Source organism: Pteropus vampyrus, unplaced genomic scaffold (genome assembly GCF_000151845.1).
Source record: "Pteropus vampyrus isolate Shadow unplaced genomic scaffold, Pvam_2.0 Scaffold361, whole genome shotgun sequence".
Taxonomy (NCBI): domain Eukaryota; kingdom Metazoa; phylum Chordata; class Mammalia; order Chiroptera; family Pteropodidae; genus Pteropus; species Pteropus vampyrus.
In genome coordinates, this window is record NW_011889142.1 from 115,891 (window position 1) to 138,334 (window position 22,444).

Genomic DNA, 22,444 nt, shown 5'->3' on the forward strand with positions numbered 1-22,444 from the left:
TTTGGGTTTAAAATTTGGCATTATAAATTGTTTCTGTCACTGTGTGGGACAAAGTAAGAATTAATATTTCATAGTAATACAAAAATACTTGGTAATAGGAAAACAAAATAGACATTTCTTGTTGAGATCTATGTCTTTCTGAACTCTTAGAAATGGACAAAAAGACAGTGTAAATACTTTTTTTTTCTTAAATTTCAGTTATCTACCTCATATTCTACCATGCCATCTTTGTGTTCTTTACCTGGACCTACTGGAAGTCTATTTTTACACTGCCACAACAGCCAAACCAGAAGGTAAGAATACTGGTTACTTCATAAAGGCTAAAAAGAGAGGAAAGCGGATATGCCAAAAAGGCCGAGAAGAGGGCAAAAAGAGGAACAAAAAACTTTCCATTACAAAAGAGAGATTCAGGGTAATCTTTAAAAAGGACTTAGGGATAAAGGTAAATGAAGGGTAGGATTGTCTATTGAAAGAGTTCTTGAATTCACCAGCCATGGATAGATATATTGAAAACTAGGAAAGCACTACATGCAGTGGTAATATAATTAGAGAAATGAGAACCCACTTGGATTCTGAAACCTCGTCTTGTTCAATTCTACAAAACTGTATTATTTTAGAACTCGGTGAGACTCTGGAAGACCACTTTTAGGAAAAAAGCTACAACGGTTAAATCGATCATTTTCAGTTTATAATTGGGGGGGATCATTTTGTAAGCTACAGAATTGTCTAACCACTATACTATACACCTGAAACTAATATAATATTCGATGTCTATTGTTATTGAAAAAAAAACAAACAAAAAGAAATAGATAACACGTAAAAGCATATATATCTATTGGAGAAATATAATTTTTAACTAAAACTTCACCTCAAAAAAATAAAATAGCATGAAAAAATAAAATACTTAAGAATTAACTTAACTAAGAGGGTGAAAATCTTGTACACTAAAAACTAAAAAAAATTTCCAAATACAATTAGAAACAAATAACTGTAAATATGTCCCAATTTCATGAATTGGAAAAGATAATGTTAAAGATGTCATTACTACCCAAAGTAGTTTACAGATTCGTTCTAATCTCTGTCAAAATCCCAGTGATGTTTTTTTCATAAATAGAAAGATTCCATCCTAAAAATCATATGGAATCTCTAGAAACCCCAAGTAGCCGAAACAATCTTGGAAAAGACAAAGTTAGAGGTGTCACACTTCCACATGTCTAAACTTACTGCAAAGCTACAGTAATCGAAACAATGTGGTACAGACACAGAGACTAATGGAAGAAATTGCCAAGAAAGAAACCCTCACACATATGGTCAGAGGATTTTTTGAATAGAGTACCAAGGCCACTCAATGGGGAAAACAGTCTTTCCAACAAATGGTGCTGGGAAAACTGATTATGCGTATGCGAAATAATGAAGGTGGACCCTTACCTTACACCATAGACAAAAGTAAACTCAAATGGATTAAAGACCTAAACCTAAAAAGCCAAAACTATAAAACCCTTAGAAGAAAACATAGGAGATAAGGTTTATGACATTGAATTTGGCAAGTATTTCTTGGATTTGACACCAAAACAGAATTGAAAATAGATAATTGCACTACTTCAAAATTTAAAACTTCTGGACATCAAAACACAACCAACAGAGTGAAAAGGCAACATATAGAATGGGAGAAAATATTCACAAATGATATATCTGGCAAGGGGTTAAATGTTCAGAATGTAAAAGAACTATTGTAACTCTACAAGGAAAAAACCCCAACAACCTGATTTTTAAAATGGGTGAAGGACTTGAATAGACATTTTTTTAAAGAAGATGAACATATGACCAACAAAGATATGAAAAAATACTCGACATCATTAATCATTGGGGAAATACATGTCAAAACTACAATGAAATACCACTTCGTATCCATTAGGATGGTTACTTTTTTTTTAGTTTTAACGTAGGTAACTATTTTTTTAATTAAATTTATTGGGGTGACATTGGTTAATAAAATTATATAGGTTTCAAGTGTACAATTCAATAATATATCATATGTATATTGCATTGTGTGTTCACCACCCCAAGTTAAATTTCCTTCCATCACCACATATTTGACCACCTTACTCTACCTGCCCTCTCTCCCTTCCCCTGGTAACCACTAAACTGTTGTCTCTCTCTGAGTTTTTGTTTGTCTTGTTCGTTTGTTGCTTTCAGTTTTATATCCTACATATGAGTGAAATCATATCATTCTCAACTTTTCCTGTCTGGCTTATTTCACTTCACATGATTATCTCAAGATGTATCCGTGTTGTCACAAATGGCAGTGTTTCATCTCTTCTTATGGCTGAGTCACATTCCATTGCATATATATATGTACCACGGCTTCTTTACCCAATCGTCAATCGATGAACACCTCAGTTTCCATGTACTATTTTTTTTTAATGTGGAAAATAGCAAGTATTGGCAAGGGTATGGAAAATTGGAACCCTTGTGTGATGGTGGGAATATATAATGGTTCAGTTGCTGTGAAAATAGCATGATAGTTCCTCAAATAGTTAAAAATAGGACTACCACGTGATCCAGCAATTCCACTTCTAAGTACATACCCCAAAGAATTAAAAGCAGGATATCAAAAAGACGTCTGTACACAATTATTCAACATTTGTTCATAAATTATTCACAATAGCCAAAGGTGGAAAAAACTCAAGTCATCATCAACAGATAGATGAATGGGTAAACAAAACACGATATGTACATACCATGGAATATTATTCAGCTTTAAAAAGGAAGGACATTCTGACACATGTTACAGCAGGGATGGACTTTGAGAACTTTATGCTAAGTGAAATAAGCCAGTCATAAAAAGACAAATACTGTATAACTGCACTCATGGGAAGTACTTAGAGTAGTCAAATTCACAGGGACAGAAAGTAATATGGTGGTTGCTAGGAGCTGGTGGGAAGTGGTGATGGAGAGTATGGAATTTCAGTTTAGAAAGATGAAAAAGGACTGAAGATGGATGGTGGTGATGGTTACACAACAATGTGAATGTACTTAAAGCCACTGAACTGTGTACTTAAAAACAGTTTAAATGGTTGAATGTTGTTGTGTATATTTATCACAAGAAAAAATGGATCAAGACCAAAATGTAAGACCTTAACCTTTTAAACTCTTAAAAGAAAACATAGGGAAACATCTTCATGACCTTGCATTTGTCAATGGTTTAGATGGGACACCATCAGCACAGGAAACTAAAGAAAAATTAGATAAATTAGACTTTATCACAATTTAAAACTTTTGTGCATCAAACAAAACTATTAAGAAAGTGAGAAGACCACCCAAACAATGGGAGAAAATATTTGCAAATCATATATCTCATAAATGCCAAGTATCCAGAATATATGAAAATTCTTAAAACTCAACAACAGAAAGACAAACAACCCAATTAAAAATGGCCAAATGACTTAAACAGACATTTCTTTAAATGTCTATTTAAAGCACATGAAAACAAGCCCATGAAAAGATTAGTCAACAGAAATGCAAATCGAGACCACAATGAGATACCACTTCACACTCAATATGATTGAAAAGAAAGGAAGGAAGGAGGGTGGGAGAAAGAGGGAGAGAGTGTGGGGAGAGAGAGAAAGATGGATAAGGAGGGAGGGAAAGACAGATAAGGAGCCAGGGAGGGAGGCAGGGAGAGAGAAAGAGAAAGAAAGAGACAGACAGATAGACAGGAAGGAAGGGAGGGAGGGAGGGAGGGAGGGAGGGAGGAAGGAAAAAGGAAAGTGGAAAATAACAAGTGTTGGTTTGGATGCTTAGAATCCTGAATCCTCAGACATTGCTACTGGGAATGTGAAATGGTGTAGCTGGTGTAAAAAACAGTTTTGTGGTTCCTCATAATGTTAAACATAGAATTACCATATGATTCAGCAAGTCTTCTCCTAGGTATATACTCAAAAGAATTGAAAACAGGCATTTGAACAAATGGTTAGAAACAACTGTTTATAAAGCATTATTACTATAACCAAAAAGTTTAAAAGCACCCATATTATACATGAATAAAATGAATAAATCAAGCGTAGTATGTCCACACAATGGAATGTTATTCAGCCATAAAAAGGAATGTGTTACTGATACACGCTACAACAGGGACGAACCTTACAAATACAATGCTAATTGAAAGACACCAGACACCAAAGGCCCATATTGTTTGATTCTACTTATATGAAATATCCGGAAAGGAAAATCCAATGAGAGAGGAAGTAGATTAGTGGTTCCAGGGTCTGGGGATGCAGAGAATAGGGAATAACTGCCTAGTGCATATGGGGTTTCCTTTCGGGGCACTGAAAATATTCTGAAACTAGATAGTGGTGATGGTTGCACAGCCCTATGAATGTACTAAATGCAACTGAATTGTACACTATCAAATGTGTACTTTCAAATGGAATTTTATGTTATATGAATTTTAACTTCATAAAAATAATTGTCCCCTTCACACTATTTATGAAGCTTGTAGGCCAGTAGAAAGAATGAGCGGGTGAGAACTGTGTAGGCCTAAACTGGGTGAGGTGATGACAGGATTTAGACAAGCGCAGCAAATGTGTAATGTTTAAGACCACATCTTCATCATTTTTAATTGGTCAAAAGAAAAGGTGAGTCTTTGGGGCTTATTTAATAGCCACAATATCGATTTATCTAATACCAAGTATATCCCAATCTATCACTTATTGTCCCATCCAACATGCATTTACTGACTCATTGCACTCTAATCCTCGAAAAGGCTTAATTAGTGCCAGAAATTGGGTATCCAGGCATGGCATCCTATCCCAAACCAAAGCCAATTTCTTGAATAACCGCAAAGTTTTCATCACATACAAGCAGTAACAACTCTGCCTCTCCCTTTCAAGCAAGTACAGTGTACCACAAGAAGTTATATTCCCAAAGACATCCCCCAAATTAAAGGGCTGCCCCGATGTGCTACTTTTAATTACCAGAATTAAAAAGAATTGTTAAAAACTTCATTTTTTTGAGTCAGTCGGTATAATTTTATTTAAGAAAAAAAAAGTTTTATATTAAATTTGCGTTATTTAGTTAACTATTTTATAACATTGATTTATAGTCTTTCGGTTGGGAAAATTCTTAGTTGTGTGCATCTGTCCAGTTCATCACAGAACCCTTAGCACCCTGGGCTCCCACCCACTAAACGACCATAGCGCACCACGTTTCTCCTAATAACCCAAAGTGCCCCTACACATCTCTGCATGCCCCGGGCAGAACTCAGTTCTCATTCTACTGAAGGGTGGCATGACACCACAAAGATGCACCGCTAGGTATGTTTCTTAAAAATAGAGTGATTTTACTGATTTCCAATTTTTAAAGTTACATACATTTAAGTTATCTTAAGTATTTTATTATTAGTTTTATTACTTTATTGATGTATAACATACATACTCTAATCCAAGAATAAAGCTGTAAAGAATATAATTCGATGAATTTTTACCTATTTATACACTCTTATAATCGTCATCCAGGTTAAGATTTTGAGCATTTCTAACACCTCAGAAATCTCCTGTATGCCCCTTCCCAATCGACCTCCTCTCGGAGGTAACCCCTAATCTGACTTCCATCACCATAGATTAGCTTTGCCTATTTTTGACCCTCCCGACGGAAGAATCATAGTTTGCACTATTTCCTGTAAGCCTTTCACTCAATACGTTTTCCAGATTCATTCATGTTGACATATCTTTCATTTGTTCATTCCCTTTTACGGCTATTAGCTATTCCCTTTTATCACAGTTGGTTTATCCATTCATCAATTGAAGGACACTTGGGTTGTTACTATTTTTTTCTATTATGAACAAAGCTGCTATGAACATTATACATGTCTTTCGGTACGCACGCACACGCACACACCGATTTCTCTTGGGTATATAATTAGGAATGGAATCGCTGAGTCATAGGACGGGCACATATTTAGCTTAAGTACATAATGCCAAACAGTTTTCTAAAGTGGCTCTGTAAATTTACACTCCCACCAAGATCTTCTGTTCATCAAAATGCTTCCATAAAGGAAGTAAAAAGAAAAGCCACAGACTGGTAGAAAATACTCAGCAAAGGACTGGCGTCCAAAATATATAAAGAATTCCTACAAATCAATACACAAAAGACAAACAACCTCGTTCTGTTTTAGTGGACAAAAGGCTCGAATAGGCATTTCACAAGAAGATACTCGAATGGCCAATAAATTTATGAAAAGCGGAGTGTGAATTAAAATCACAGTAAGATACCACTTCACACTTTCTAGAATGGTTGAAATTAAAAATATGGGCAATATCAAATATTTTTAATGACTTAAGAAACTGGACTTGTAATTACTTGTTACTATCTAGCACTTTTGCACTAACTCGTGAAGTTAGTATTATTGCCTCTATTTTATAGATAAGAAACTTAGATTGAGAGTGTCTGATTTTCAAAAGTAATTTTTTAACTATTAAGTGGCAGAGATGAGGTGTAAAGGCAGAACATCTGAACACAGATCCTTCTCTTTTTCACCTCTGCCTACGCTTTGGCCCAGACAGAAGAAAGCTTTCGAGTCTGTATTACTTTGGAAAATGGTTGGCATCTTTTGCAAGATTAGCAAAGTATGGCACAAACATGGCAATAAGCGCCATACCAGCCCAAACATTTCTGAAATAGCAAGAAAATCCAAATTTTTACTCATTTGCCAGATTAGGACATGCAGATAATGTTGCAAGCAGTCTCATCCGGATTCTCCAAGAATGTCACCTATGAAAAATACTCACAACTTAATAACAAGCTAGTTAATCATTGACAGGGTCCTGGCAGCAAGGTGTCCACATCTGAATGCAACATCATATTGTGGTATGATGGAGGCGGGAGGGCATGAGTTTGGAGTAAGGTGAACTGGGTTTGGGGCTTAGCTTTGCTACTCTTAGTTGAGTGAAATGTAACAATGCTCGAGGTACTTAATCTAAGTTTTATTTTATTTATAAAACAGTACCACCCATCACACGGAGTTATGAAGATAGAGATAAAAGTCAGATGAGATCATTGAGATAATTATCCAGAGAAAGTTATAAGCCAAATAGGTACCCGGCTTTCAAGGGTAGATAACAAATATTTTCTTCTCCATAACTATTGTTTTTGTTTTTAATTTTTTCCTGTCACCCTTGGAAAATAAAGTCTTGCTTCTGACTTCTGCTTCCAGTTCCACTTGTCCTATACAGACAAAGAACGCTATGAAAATGAAGAGAGACCTGAGGTCCAAAAGCAGATGCTTGTTGATATGGCCAAGAAGCTACCAGTGTACACGAGAACCGGGAGTGGAGGTCAGTTCATCTCAAGTCAAATGGACAGCTAGATTAGCAAGGCTCTCAGAAAGCCTGGGTCATATATATCCTCAGCCTAGACCCTTTTTTCTCCTCTCTTCTGGAAAACACTAGAGAGTTTTTTCTGAACATTTTCTTATAAAAATTTTCAAACATAGATCCAAGATGGGAGAATTGTACACTAAACATCTGTATAGCTGCCACTACAGCCTACCACTAACATTTTACTATTTTGCTGTATCACACATTTGTCCACAAATCCGCCCCTCTATCCATCGTCCACACGGCAATCTTATTTTTTGGTGCGTTTTAAAGGAAGTAGCAGATATCAGTACATATCCACCTAAATGTTTTACCGTTATTTTCTGGGTGAAATACACATATAAAAACACGCACAAATCTTAAGTGTACCATTCAGTGTTTCCGCAGATGTACACACCTGTGTCAGCAAAACCTCTGGAAACATTTCCACATGCCAGAAATTTCTCACATGCTCCTTCCCAGTAAATCCCACCACCGCCATCAAAGACGACCACTATTCTGCTATTTCTCCACCATAGATTACTTTTACCTGCTCTAGAATTTTACATAAATGGATTCATACAGTATGGATTAGATATCCAGTCTCCAACTGGCTGCTTACTATTCACTACTTACTATTCCCCGGACTCTTGAAGCATTCGTTTGTAGTCGCCACAACACAGAGTAATAGAGAAGGCTTCTCTGAAGAAATGTCATTTGGTCTGAGACCGGAATAATAAAGAGGAACTGCAAGTACAAAAGGCCCCGGGACAGGAGCAAGCTTGTTGTATAAGAGCAGATAGACAACCACTGTGGCTGGAGCATCGTAGGTCGAGACTGGTCCAAGTTCAGGTTGAAGAGGCAGGCAGAAGGCAGACGATGCGGGCCGAAGTAAGGAGTTTGGTTGTTATTCTAAGGGTGTTAGAAATGTATCGAAGGCTTTAAGTGGAGAATGATATGATCTGATTTACCTTTTAACAGACTACCTAGCTATTCTGTAGAGAAAGCCTTGTAGGGCTGCAAGAATGAGAGCGGAATGAATAATCAGGCAGCTATTGCTAATCATCTCTAAGTGAGAGGTGCTGGCTTAAACTGTGCGGTGACATTGGCCATATCTTTAACGACATGCTGAAGGACTCAAACGTGCATGCACCCCCTCCCTCCTTGCCTCAACTGTACTCATACTTTGGTCACCGCCCTCCCCCTGACTGCTAGAAATGAACACAGACTCTGCCGAATTAGCATTACATTGAATCAGTTATATGTGCCTCATGTACAATTTAGATGGAATGACTATATTTGCTCTAATTACTCATAATTTTAGTCATTAAACTTAATCTCATTAAACAGTCATACTCCAAAAACACAGAGGAGATGAAAAGGAAAGGAACATGCCTTTTTGACAAGACACATGCACCCCTATGTGCTCTGCAGCTTTGTTTACAGTAGCCAAGATTCGGAAGCAACCAAAATGTACATTAATAGATGAATGGATAAAGAAGATGTGGCGCACGCGCACGCGCACACACACGCACACACACACGATGGACTATTACGCAGCCATAAAAAAGAAAGAAATCTTGCCATTTGCGACAACGTGGATGGACCTGGAGGGTATTACACTAAGTGAAATAAAATAAACAAACAAAACAGAAATAGACTCATAGATACAGAGAACATTTTTATGGTTGCCGGACAGGAGGAGGCCGGGCAAAATATTTTAAAGTACTTAAAGAGTACAAACTGGCAGTTACAAAATCGTCATGGGGATGTAAAGTATGGTGTAGGGAATCTAGTCAATAATACTGTGATAACTATGTATGGTGTCAAGTGGGGGCTAGATTTATCCAGAGGATCACTTCATAAGTTATATAAATGTCTAATCACTATGTCGTGATTAGACACCTAAAACTAACAATATTGTATGTCAACTGTAATTGAAAACAATTTTTTTAATTCAAAAATGCCTTTGTTTTAAATTTTTAAATAAATTCTTAAATAAAAGAAGGGAAGAAGGAGGCAGGGAGGGAGAGAAGGAGGGAGAAATGATCTTTCGTATCAGACTTACAGAGTGAAGAGAACCCTGAACTAACCGTACTGGTCACGGCCCTGCCACTCACTCGCTGTGTGACTTTGTATAAGTCACTTCATACGGCTCAGGTCTTCATTTGCGAAATGGTGACTTGAACTAGAATATCTCTTCTGTTCTCCAAATTGTGATTCTAAGAACCACTTTATTTACCGTGCTTTACTTTTATCCACCTCACACAATCCAGCCTCTGGATAGAAAAAATAAACTATGAATCCGAGTTTTCAGGTGGGAAAGTTGGAGCAAACAGAGGCTAAATGATCTTCCCGAGATCACTCAAGCAGTTGACAGTGTATTTTGTTTGATAATACAGAATCGTATGATTAGATATCCAGATATGAAAACTTTTCCCCTTACCTTCATCTCCCAAAAGATGCTGTCAAGATCGATCTGACAGGGAAAAAGCACATGCCGCAGTTCCCACACGCAGTCTTCCTTTTGCTTGATAACTTGAAATAAGACGAGTTTGACTACTTGTCATCAGTGTATAGCAAGCCATTCAGATAGGCTAGGAAAATATATGATGTCACATTGAACCATAACCGGTGCTAACCACCTTATTTTTCCTATAGCTGTTAGATTCTGTGACCGGTGCCATTTGATTAAGCCAGATCGCTGCCACCACTGCTCTGTCTGTGCCATGTAAGTGACAGCTGTGTTTCCCCTGGACTGAGCTTGGCCATTGATGGTTGTCTAGACAACAATATGACTGATTTTAACACGTAACCATGCCTAGATAAGAGCATTTCCTTTTGATCATGATGAGCACGCGCTGAACACTCTCACAGGGAGGATTATTCCAACTATTCTAAAGATAGGAAAGAAAAATAAAATACCTTTTTTTAAAAGTTATACTTTAGAACAGTTTTAGATGTATCGTGAAGATAGTTCTCAGACGTCCCACAGCTTCCCCTATTATTAACATCTTATATTAATATGGTACATTTGTTAGAATTAATGAACCAATATTGATACATTATTTTAAACCGGAATCCACATGTAGATTTCCTCGGTTCCCTACTGTTTTTGACTGTTCCACGATTCCATCCAGGATACCAAATTACACTCAGTTGTCATGTCTTCTTATGCTCCTCTTAGTTGTGACAGTTTCTCAGACTTTACTTTTTTTGATAACCTGGACAGCTTTTAGGATTAATGTTGAAGCCTTTTGTAGAATACACTTGGAATGGGGTTTTCCTGACATTTTTCTCATGGTCAGACTTGGGTAATGTGTTTTGGGGAGGAAGCCCATAGCGGCGAAGTGTCATTCTCATGATGTCATATCAAGGGTATGTACTGTGAACATGACTTACGGCTGCGACGTTAATCTTGACCATCTGGCTGGAGTAGCTTTTGGAAGGGAGTCACTATGTGCGGCACGCGCCTAAAGGGGTGAGTGCTTGTGTCCCCCTTCTTCGAAGGCAGAGAATCTAAAGAAATTATTTTGAATTCTTCTGCATGGGAGATTTGTCTCTTCTCTCTCATTTATTTATTTATCCAATCGTTTATTTACATCGGTATGTAGGTATGGATAGTCATTTTATATTTTGTGTTATAAGTCAATACTACTTTGTTTTGGGCCTCAAGGTGCTCCAGCTTTGTAAAACCCCGTTTTTATGCTACTAAACATAGCATTCGTGTCTTTTTTCTTGGGTGCTTGTTCCACCTATCTTTCTCTTACCCTTGAATGAAACAGAGAATGTAGCCATGTTTTCTTCTGCACTTTTATCAAACTGAGTATTGAGCAAGGTGAGGGGTGTTATCTTGGACCTTTGCTCTGGATCAATATCCTAGAGTTCCCAGCCCCTTTGAAAAACTGGATCAATATCCTAGAGTTCCCAACCCCTTTCAAAAACTAGAAAGGTGTGATCCAGCCTGACCCTATAAACCGCCATGCTTGGTTTGTGCTCGGACTAACTGGGGACACAGAGCAGCTACAGTGGAAATGTAGGGATGAGTGGGCTAGTTCCATGTGAAAGTAACTGCTGAGACCTGGAGTTCAAGTATGACGTGCTGCTTCATATCCATAGCCCCACTTATCACACTGTATTTTGCTCCCTTTTTAGGTGTGTATTAAAAATGGACCATCACTGCCCTTGGTAAGTCCCTTTGACTCAATTTTCTCCTCTAAAAGGGTCAAAGTTGCTCAATACGCCTACTTTCTTAAGCGTAGTTGTAACATGCCTGTTTCTGCTCTTCACTGGGCTTTGCATTTGTGTAAGGGGCGTGGGAGGCTTAAGATTTTAAAGCAAGAATAATATACCACCACAGGCATGGCAGTGAATTTTTGGGGTCACAAAGCTAATGGTCTCCTCTTTCGTATTACATCATCGGTTCTGTTTTTTGCTGCCTTGATGTTTGAAATACTCTAGGTTGTTAACTTTGGCAATTCTCCAAACTTTATATAGATCTGACCTAGAGAACCAGTCTGAAATCATCTAACTCCGACGCAAACAAGCCGCACTGTCCTAAGTGCAGCTGCACTCAGCTGCACAAAGTGTAATAGCTTTTCAGCATGAGAGACTCAGGTTCGCTTGGGTGTGTCATGAATCAGTCCAGAACTATTAGGTAGACCAGGTGTCAGTGTGTCTGAAAATGAAAGGAGGAACAAGTGAGACATGAATCTGTTTTTCCAGTTTGTACCTGTTAAGGGACTTTGATTTCCCCCGAGTTCCTGCACGACACGTAACGAAACAGCAGGAGTGACATACTCCCATTGCTTAGCTCACTTCTGTATCAGTGTGCTCTCAATAAATGCGTCCTGATTTCAAACTAGTTTTTCTTTCTTTTTTTTTTTTAGGGTTAATAACTGCATTGGATTTTCCAACTATAAATTTTTCCTTCAGTTCTTAGCTTACTCTGTTCTCTACTGCCTGTACATTGCTACAACGGCCTTCAGCTATTTCATCAAATACTGGAGAGTAAGTTAAAAATCCTGAAGGTTCCCACCCCCAGACAAACACGCGTCTATTCCTGTCTGTGACATCGTTCACCTTATGTTTTTTTACATTTTGACATAGCTAGTACTTAAGTAACCAGGACAGAACACACCAAAAGCAAGTTTCTCGTGTTGAATATTCTGATTCAGGAGGCTGTTATTTAAAGATTCCTGTTAAACAAGTTTCTGTCATACGTGAGAATATTTTAAAGGCCTTCAGGAACCCTTAACTCTTACTGATTTTTTTACAATGTACTTCTCTAGTCAAGTTTAGAAATTCACATCTTAACCAATTATAGATTTGAAAAATGTTGAAAGTAATTCTGAATCCCTAGTTTCCTCAGAAAGGGTAACAAAGTACTCCCTCACGGTTAGAAAACACTTTCTAATTCCTCATGCAAAGGACAGTTGCCAAATTCCTACTGGACGGAAAGACACACTGACTTATGATCACATGTGAGCAAAACGAAGCGTCTTATCTGAACTTTGTGTGATTCTAATACTGGCTCTGTTACCTGCTGCACTGGCTCACTGCCAGAATCAAATGAAACAGATGTTGAAAGTACTTTACTTTTCAAAACAGCATTCTGACAATTAGAACCAAACCTTAAAAAAATCCTGCTTTCATCTTTCTTACACGTGATGATATCAACCATATCTCATCTATTTCCAAAGAGTCGAAGGCAGATTTTCAGTTTACATTTGTGTGCAGGGTCTGGCAGCAGTACAGTGAAATACGTTGTTCTGCTTTGTTTCATGCCAATGGACTCCAGAAGACATTCCCTCCACACGACTCCAGTATAGTTACTAAGACATCATAACTTTCCTTGAGAAGAGTTGTCCAAACTGAACCTGAACAGCAAGACAGATGCGGGCAGGGCTACTTGTTATTACTTTAGTAAGTGCACAGTAACCTGTATAACAAGAATATCTCGCCTCAGGTGGAGAGGTAAAGCAGCGGAGTAAGAATGTGAAGCCTGCGACCAGAATACAGATTATAATAAACTGGAAGAAAAAAGGAGACAGGAAAGACAGTGAGAATCTAAATAGCCGAGAATAAATCGTTAAGTGATTTGACCCCTGCTGGTATAGAACATTATAGTGATATGTGTTTTCCATTCTCGCTTCAACTCACTTGATCAATTCAGATATTTAATAATTGTAAGAATCAGAAATTATATGATGGATATCAAAATCTTCAACTAAGAGGTACAAAAAGATAAGCAGAAATGAAGTTTTCTTATCAATCTTCGCCAAATACAAAATGTGTCGCCATCTTGGTGTTTCTTCTTGGGCCCTTTCCACAGTACAGAGTCTCTACTGCTCAGGTTTCTATGACCTGTTTGACATTTTAGCCACACACTGAACTACTTCCCTGAAAGTAAAGAAAATCTATGGCATCCAGTTCAGCGAGGGAAGCGTCAGCCTCCGTCTTCGCTGCAGAGCTCACTTGGGCCTAAACACAGCGGGCTACCACTTAAAAACCAGCCTTTACTCTTACAACAGGGCAAACGATGTCGCATGTCACACGCTTTGCCTTCGGCCCTCCTAGTCGGCCAATAATCAAATATCACAATGCCAGCCAGGTGCCACATGCATTTTTCACTCTTGAAAGATAATATTTAGATACGAATCAATTACCAGAAATTTCTCAGCATTCACAAGCAATATTAGGGGTGAACATAGCCTTGTCCTTTCCTACACCCTCATTTTTCTTCCACAATATATTAGCTCATACCTGACAGAGAGGTGATGAAAGCCGTCCTGGCTTGCCCTCATGTTCAAAAGGACATTGCCAGTTCAGAGAAACGCTGCTTTGCAGTCTCTCCAGCCAGAGAGCACTTTGGTGTGGTTTAGACGTGACTTTCCTGTGTAAATTAAGCCTACCTTAAAATGAAAAGTTAACTGCCACGTATTTTAAAAGGCACATATGGAGGAGATTAGCCGTGCCCCTACGAGCAGCAACTTCCATTTGTGTGGTACTTTACCATTTTCAAGGCACTTTTATATCTATTATCTGTCCTCACCACGGCCTTATGACCTAGACGAAGCAGGAATTATTAGTCTCATTTAAAGATGATAAAACCGAGGCTCATGGTAATTGAGTGACTTGCTCAAGATCACCTAGCACATAGGTTTCTTTATAAAAAATTTTTTCTGTGAAGGTATTTTATTTTTATTTCTTTAAGTGGAGGGTGACGTAACCTTGATTTTTTATTTTATTAATTTTTTCTATTTTTTAATTACAGTTGACGTACAACGTTATATATTAGTCCCACGTGTTCAGCATAGCGGTTAGACATCTATGTACCCCGTGCAGTGGTCCTCCATAAGTCTAGTCCCCACCCGGCAGCACGCACGGCCATTACACCACCACTGACCATATTCCCCATGCTGCAGCCCACATCCTGTGACTATCTTCTAACTGCCACTTTGTGCTTCTTAATCCCTTTACCGTTTTCACCCACCTTCCAACCCCCTTTAATCTGGCAAACATCAGTTTGCTCTCAGTATGTATCAGTCTTTTGTATGTTTTTTGTTGTTGTTCCTTAAATTCTAAATATAAGCGAGACCATAGGTATTTGTGTTTCTCTGTCTGACTTATTTCATTCAGCACAATACCCTCTAGGTCAGCCTATGTTGTTGCAAGTGGTAAGATTTGATTTTTTTTATAGCCAAGTAATATCCCATTGTACATATGTGCCACTTCTTTATCTGGTCGCCCATCGGTGGACACTTAGGTTGCTTCCATACCTTGGCTATTGTAAGTAATGCTGCAACAAACATAGGGGTGCATAGATCTTTTCGAATTCATGTTTTAGATTTCCTCAGATAAATACCCAGAAGTGGACTAGTGGACTTGTTACTGGATCATAAGGTAGTTCTACTTTTAATTCTTTGGGGAACCTCCGAACTGTTTTCCATAGCGGCTGCACCAATTTGCAGTCCCATCAACAATGTATGAGGGTTCCCTTTTCTCCACATCCTCGCTAACACTTGTTCTTTGATTTATTGATGATAGCCAGGTGTGAGGTGACATCTCATTGTGGTTTTAATTTGCATTTCTCTGATGATTAGTGACCTTGAGCATCTTTTCTTATGTCTGTTGGCCATCTGTAGTTCCTCTTTGGAGAAGTATCTATTCAGTTCTTCTGCCCATTTTTTAATTGGATTGTTTGGATGGGTTTTTTTTTATATTAAGTTGTATAAGTTCTTTATACATTTTGGATATTAACCCTTTATTGGATGTATCATTGGCGAATATCTTCTCTCATTCACTAGGTTGTCTTTTCATTTTCTACATGGTTTCCTTTGCTGTGCAAAACCTTTTTAGTTTAATGTAGTACTATTTATTTGTTTTTTGTTTCCCTTGCCCAAGGAGATATATCAGAAAAAACATTACTAAGAGCTATGTCAAAAGTTTACTGCCTATGTTTTCTTCTAGGAGTATTACGGTTTCGGGTCTTACGTTTAAGTCTTTAATCCATTTTGAGTTTATTCTTGTATATGGTGTAAAAAGAAGAAGGTAGTCCAGCTTTTCCAACACCTGTTGAAGAGACTGTCTTTACCCCATTGTATATTCTTGCTTCCTTTGTCATAGATTAATTGACCACATAGCCATGGGTTTATTTCTGGGATCTCTATTCTGTTCCATTGATCTCTGTGTCTGCTTTTATGCCAGTACTATGCTGTTTTGATTACTGTAGCCTTGTAGTATAGTTTGATTTAGGTAGTTTGATACCTCCAACTTTATTCTTCTTTCTCAAGATTGCCATGGCTATTCAGGGTCTTTTATGGTTCCATATAAATTTTAGGAGTATTTGTTCTAGTTCTGTGAAAAATATCATTGGCGTTTTGATAGAGATTGCATTTAATCTATAGATTGCTTTGGGTAGTATGAACATTTTAACGACGGTAATTCTACCTTTCCATGAGCATGGTATATGCTTTCATTTATTTGTATCTCCTTCAGTTTCTTTCTTCAGTGTCTTATAATTTTCTGAATACAGGTCTTTTACCTCCTTGGTTAAATTTATTCCTAGATATTTTTTTGATGTAATTGTAAATGGGATTGTTTTCTTAATTTCTTTCTTTGATAATTTGTTATTGGTGTATAAAAATGCATTTGATTTCTAAATATTAATTTGTATCCTGCTACTTTATTAAATTCATTTATTGGTTCTAATAGTTTTTTTGGTGGAATCTTTAGGGTTCTCTATATATGGTATCATGTCACTTGCAAATAATGACAGTGTTCCTTTTTCCTTTCCAGTGTGGATGCCTTTAATTTTTTTTTCTTGTCTGATTGCTGTGGCTAGGACTTCCATTACTATGTCAAATAAAAGTGATGAAAGTGGACATCCTTGTCTTGTTCCTGATGTTGAGAAAAACACTTTTAGCTGGGTGGGGGGAGGGCTCAACAAAGGAACAATGGCTTCTTCCAGCACTTTTGTCTAGAGAAAGCCGCCCCTCCAGCCCTCACCCTGAAGCCAGACAACTCAGTCCCTCCCTCTGTGTCCCTGGCACCTTTGGAGCTGCTGCCCCAGCGCTGGAGCTCCCAGTGAGCGAGTCCATCTGTGAGTAAGTCTGTGCACGGGCCCTTAAAGAGGAATGTCTGGGACTCCAGCTGCCCTCCGTCCTACTTAGCTACAATCTCCACTGATTTTCACAGCCAGAATTTATGGGGACTTCTCTTCCTGGCAGTAGAACCCTGAAATGGAGAGTCCAATATGGGGCTGGGGCCTCTCGCTCCTCTGGGGGGACCTCCACAGCCAAAATATCCCTCCTGATTCTCAACCGCCACACGTGGATGTGAGGCCAGCCCTTTTCACGTTTCTGTCCCTCCTACCAGTTTCGATGTGGCTTCTCTGTGTGTCTTTAGTTATAGGACTTCTGTTCAGGACTTCAGGCGGTTCTCAATGATGTTTGCTCGGTAGTTTGATGTGGTCATGAGAAGAGGCAAGCACAGCATTTACCGACTTTGCCATCTTGATTAGAGTCTCGAAGGCTTCAAAGTCTTTGAATGCTTCAAAGTCAGAACTTGAATTTGACCCTAAGCCTAGTGATCTTAAACATGGTAATGTCTTACTGCCCATTATAGTCTTGCTATGGAGAAACTCTAGCTCTTTTAGAATGAAGAATTCAGAAGACCATCAAACCATATCTCTCCTCTCATATTAATTTAACGAGTAGCTACTTTGGTAGGAAATCGATCTTTGCCTTATGAAAAAAGTAGTAATATATACCTCCCATACTGGGTTGAATCTCCTCGCAGAGCCTGTGAATTATTTCAGAACCAAGATAACAGTATTATTCCACCAGCATCCACCTGCACTGTTTTTGGTAGTTATTGCTTTGAGTACTTTAGCTTGGGTATCTCCTGAGAAGGTAATTTTGAACATAGGGCCACCACTCTCTTCTAAGAAAAAACTAGAATATTAAGTGCTTTATCAAAGGACAACACAGTAGATATAGTTTGGCAGACAGAAGAGAGTCCTGTAAGAGTAATTAGAGGAGGGAAATACCTCCGGCTTAGCTACTCAAGGTGTGAACTGACTTCATATCAATCCCTCTTGCCAAGCCATTTTTCTATTGCCCATTTAAACATAAAATATAAAAATTAAAATAAACATGAACTTTTTAAAAATACATGCTCAAAAAGTATAGATGATGAAAGTAAAAAATCAGCCAGGCAAAAACTACTACGGAGATACATGGAGTCTTTCCTATAAATTTAAAACAGAACAAAGCAAGAACAATCAAGTTCAGTTTGGATGCATAGGCTAAGATTTTGTGAAGGGACTATTTTTAAAGGGAGATGCAGATAAAAGTTCCCTGGGGTAGCTATTTCCTGGGGTGCTCTTTCCCCATGCAAAGTTCAACCAGACCACCCCTCAACTGAAACCATCTCACTGGCTTACTTTCCCTTATCTTCATCCTTCAAACATATACACTCTAGAAGATTCCCAATATTTCCTTACATCAAAATGAATAAAAATCTCCTCTAAGAGAAGAAAATACCTGTGTTATCTAAATTTGCCAAGTGTTTCCCAGTCTTAACTTTATCCTTCCAAACTACGGTAGGACCAGATAATAATGTAAGGTCCACTTCAATCGAGATCACCTTTAACTTTATTACTTGAGAATATTTAGAAATATTTCGAAACAATTCATGACACCAAAACAATGATCAGCCCAAGAAAGGAGGAAATTAAGTCCTTCTCGCAACTGCTCCTTCCAAAATTGAAAAGTTTTCTAAGATTCTTTTCAGAATACAAAATGTTACATGCTGTGCGTGCTATGGAACGTTAGAAAATTCATTCTGGCCTAAGGCTGCATATATTTTTTTAAAAAGCTGTGGCCACATGGAGAATAAGATGTCCCAGCTAACTATAAAAATCCTTAGCTGCCTACTTTTAAAATTGCCTGTCAAATACTGCTTGTTTTTACTGTCTAAACATCTGTTTCACAGGATGTAATATACCAGCACATTGCATTGCAGCTATAAAAAGAAACAACCGCACACAATCTACAGTAGCTTTAAAATCAGGTCATGGCTTATAGGTAGTGTATTTTAAAATTCTACCTATGTGTTTTAATCTCCTATATACATCACCATGACATTTTCGACACACGTGTCCAAGGAAACATGACACATAAAGTATTTCAGAATAACCCACCTTGAGACAAGAGGATAAACCATATGATCTCAAAGTTACCTCTAGCCAATGATTTATACTTTGGAAACTAAATGGAGTACAAGTTTTAAAACGGCACCCCAATTATGGCCTGAGTATGCTCCTTTCGCATTACCTTTTTCTAACTGGAACATCATACACTCTTTTATACTGAATTGCACATAAGCAAGGATACAGTTTAGGCTTTGTAGGCTGAAAGCATATCCATTCTGAGGTATGGTCATCAATAGAAAAAACTATTTTGTAAAATTTCACAAAATCTATTTTCTAAATTACAGCGAGATAGCTAGACATTTTCATACGTTTGAAAAAGTTACTAAATGATGTAGAAAGCCAAGCCACGCCTTACCACTTTAATCTTTTGTTTCTGTTTATTATTTCTTTTCTAGGGAGAACTGCCCAGTGTTCGCTCTAAGTTCCACGTCCTTTTTCTCCTCTTTGTGGCCTGCATGTTTTTTGTCAGCCTCGTGGTTCTCTTTGGTTACCACTGTTGGCTTGTCAGCAGAAACAAAACCACCTTAGGTAAGACTGGATATGAAAACTGGGGGAAAACGTATTAACGTATATCACAGTGACCTGTGGATTGTTCCCAAGGAAGAGAAAAGCTGCCAGCGAAGCACTTTAGCTGCAGTGACATCCCCTTGCCTCCAAACTGAGACAAACGTAAACACATTTTACCAAACTGGAGAGCCATAGTGAATGAAACCTCACACAAAACCAAAAATGACCATTTCTCTTTATAGTTCACATTGGGTTATAGCTCTTCAGATAGACAGCTTGAAAATTTTCTAAAAGGTGTTCATGTGAGGAACTGAAGGAAAGAATCAGTACAGAAGGGAACACCAAAAGAGGGAGGTAAAGATCGATAGATAATTTATTGAATACATCCAAAAACGGTCCTGGGAAAGAATTCAAACCAACAAATCATTGAATATCTACGATCACCAAGGAGCTATCTAGGACTGTGCGAATGAGATACTTAGACTGAACAGGTGAGTCTCTAGAAAATGAGAACGAAAAACGAATTATTTTGTCTGTCCATTCTATACTCTATATTTCTGACGGATTCCAGTGCGATAATTGTTTCATCTATGGTGAAAGACATATTTACATCGTATGCAAATCAATGCATGAGGAATGAGGAGAAAGTGTCAAAATGTTGAACGTTTCACTAGAATAGATTTGAGGAAAGTTTAGTACAAAAGCCGCTATACTTTTATAACGAATTGGCTAATAATGCTAACAGCTGAGAAAGTATTTGCACTCACCTTCTAAACCAAATATATATGTAGCACTTAGTTGCTAGGTGGCGGATTAGCACATTTGGTTTAGAGATCAGCTGCAAAGTAGAAAAGTACTAAAAGCTTCATGAGAACCGAGTGAAAACAAAGAACGAATGGGAAATGGCCAGATGCAGCCAGACTCCAACAGCGAGTTTGCTTAATGGGATAAATGTGCGCCTAATGATAATGCGTGCTAGCTTGGTCCGCTTCCTCATAGTCTTTAAGGTGATTATATTCCACCCACTTTTTTTTTTCTGGCATAAAACTCAATTTCTTACATTGTAGGCTTCAGTGTGAACACCTTCATTTCTGAAACATTCAAAACCAAGTCAACGTCATTACTATCTCTTTATGTGTTATTGCTTTGGTCCCAGCTCTAAAGATGGAGACCATTTGACTGTCACTGTCCCTTTCAAATAAAGTGCTGTTAAATTTGTTCTTTACTCCTGCATGCAGCACTACAAAATACACGCCATGCCCATGACTGCTTAATTATTTCTACCATCATGTGTCTCTTCTGCTTTTTTTTAAAAGAGTGCCAATTCTTTGTATTTAATAACAAACTTACTTTGTATTGAGTGATTCACTTGGTTTTCACTAAGTCATTTAGCACTAACTGAGAATGAAGGGCCTATGCGACCACTGCAGAAAGGTATCATAGAACCAAGTCGCGTTATGGAGAACTGTAAAATCATGATGGTTCTGAAATTTGTCCCTTTATTGCTCTCTTCCTCTTCAATTTCCCTCCCCTGCCTTAGAGGCCTTCTGTACTCCGGTGTTTACAAGTGGCCCAGAGAAAAATGGGTTTAACCTTGGCTTCATCAAAAATATCCAGCAGGTGTTTGGAGACAACAAGAAGTTCTGGTTAATACCTATTGGGTCCAGGTAGGTAATTATTACTTGAAAGGAGTTGATGCTGGACCATATCTTGAAGTAGCAGATTCAATTTTGACTATAGGATGCAGAGGGCATTAATCGGTCCAATGTGAAACTCTATTCCCTAAGTTTTTCATTTCTAAGTAAAGAAAAATCAGGAGCTGAAGGTATGATAAATAGACATTCTCATGCTCTCTGGCAATGTAAACTAGTAGCACTGTTTTATAAATGAATCTGGTAACATGTATCCAAAAAAACCCACATAAGAATCCACATGCCTATTGTCCCAGAAATTTTATTTCTGAAAACCTATTATGAAGACAGAGACAAACTAGTCGCAAAAATGTTTATTACAGCATTATTCCTAGCCAATAATTAGGAAACAACCTAAACATCCTACAATATAGGAATATATATGTACACACACACGCACACACACAGTCAACAGTCACAGGGATGCGAAGTACAGCATATGGAATATAGTCAATAGTATTGTAGTAACTATGTAAGGTGCCAGGTGAGCACTAGACTGATCGAGAGAATCGCTTCGTAAATTATATAAATGTCTAACCACTATGCTGTGTACCTGACGATAATATAAAATAACATTAAACGTCAACTCTAATTGAAAAATAAAAATTAAAAAAATACTTACAAATATGTAGAGAAGAAAAACAACAAAAGGGAAATATATCCCCAAAATACTATAAGTGGTAAGGGCAATGGTCTTACATATTGTTTTTCTTGTCTCCATTTTTCATATTTTGGGATGCAATGCTTATATTAGTTATACGAAGGGAAAATTAAAACCAAAAGCAAGGACAAACAGACTGATTTAGAGACTGTAGGCAATTCTTAGACCTGCAACGGGGATGAAGGGAAAGCAGTGGAGGAGAAATGAGCTTTTGTCCTCATTTTGTGAACAAATCAAGCTGATTTTGTGAAGCAGCTTGAACTACCATCAACTAAACCAGCTGTGGAGTAAACTTTATCAAGAGCCTTCTCGCAGCCCCCTTTAGACTCATTCCTCAGACAGGTATGCATTAATTTCTGCACTTACTTGAGGACACTTCGTTGGGGTAACGTGGTAATTAAGGAAATATTTCTCCCCCCTTCACTTGTCCCAATACTTCCTCTGGACCAGTTAGCATTTTACAAACTCATTTATTTAAGATCCATGGTGTATCCTACTATCCTAGCTATAA

General features: G+C 37.9%; 1 protein-coding gene across 1 annotated transcript in view; it reads left to right on the top strand.

Annotated features, from left to right (window-relative positions):
• ZDHHC15 (zinc finger DHHC-type containing 15) overlaps positions 1-22,444 on the top strand; it is a 49,101-nt gene that overhangs the window by 9,604 nt on the left and 17,053 nt on the right. The window contains exons 4-9 of the mRNA XM_011379511.2: positions 7,214-7,334; positions 10,017-10,086; positions 11,511-11,543; positions 12,245-12,365; positions 19,470-19,602; positions 21,122-21,248. Of these exons, the coding sequence (XP_011377813.1) occupies positions 7,214-7,334; positions 10,017-10,086; positions 11,511-11,543; positions 12,245-12,365; positions 19,470-19,602; positions 21,122-21,248 (605 nt within the window). The remainder of the gene's footprint in view (positions 1-7,213; positions 7,335-10,016; positions 10,087-11,510; positions 11,544-12,244; positions 12,366-19,469; positions 19,603-21,121; positions 21,249-22,444) is intronic.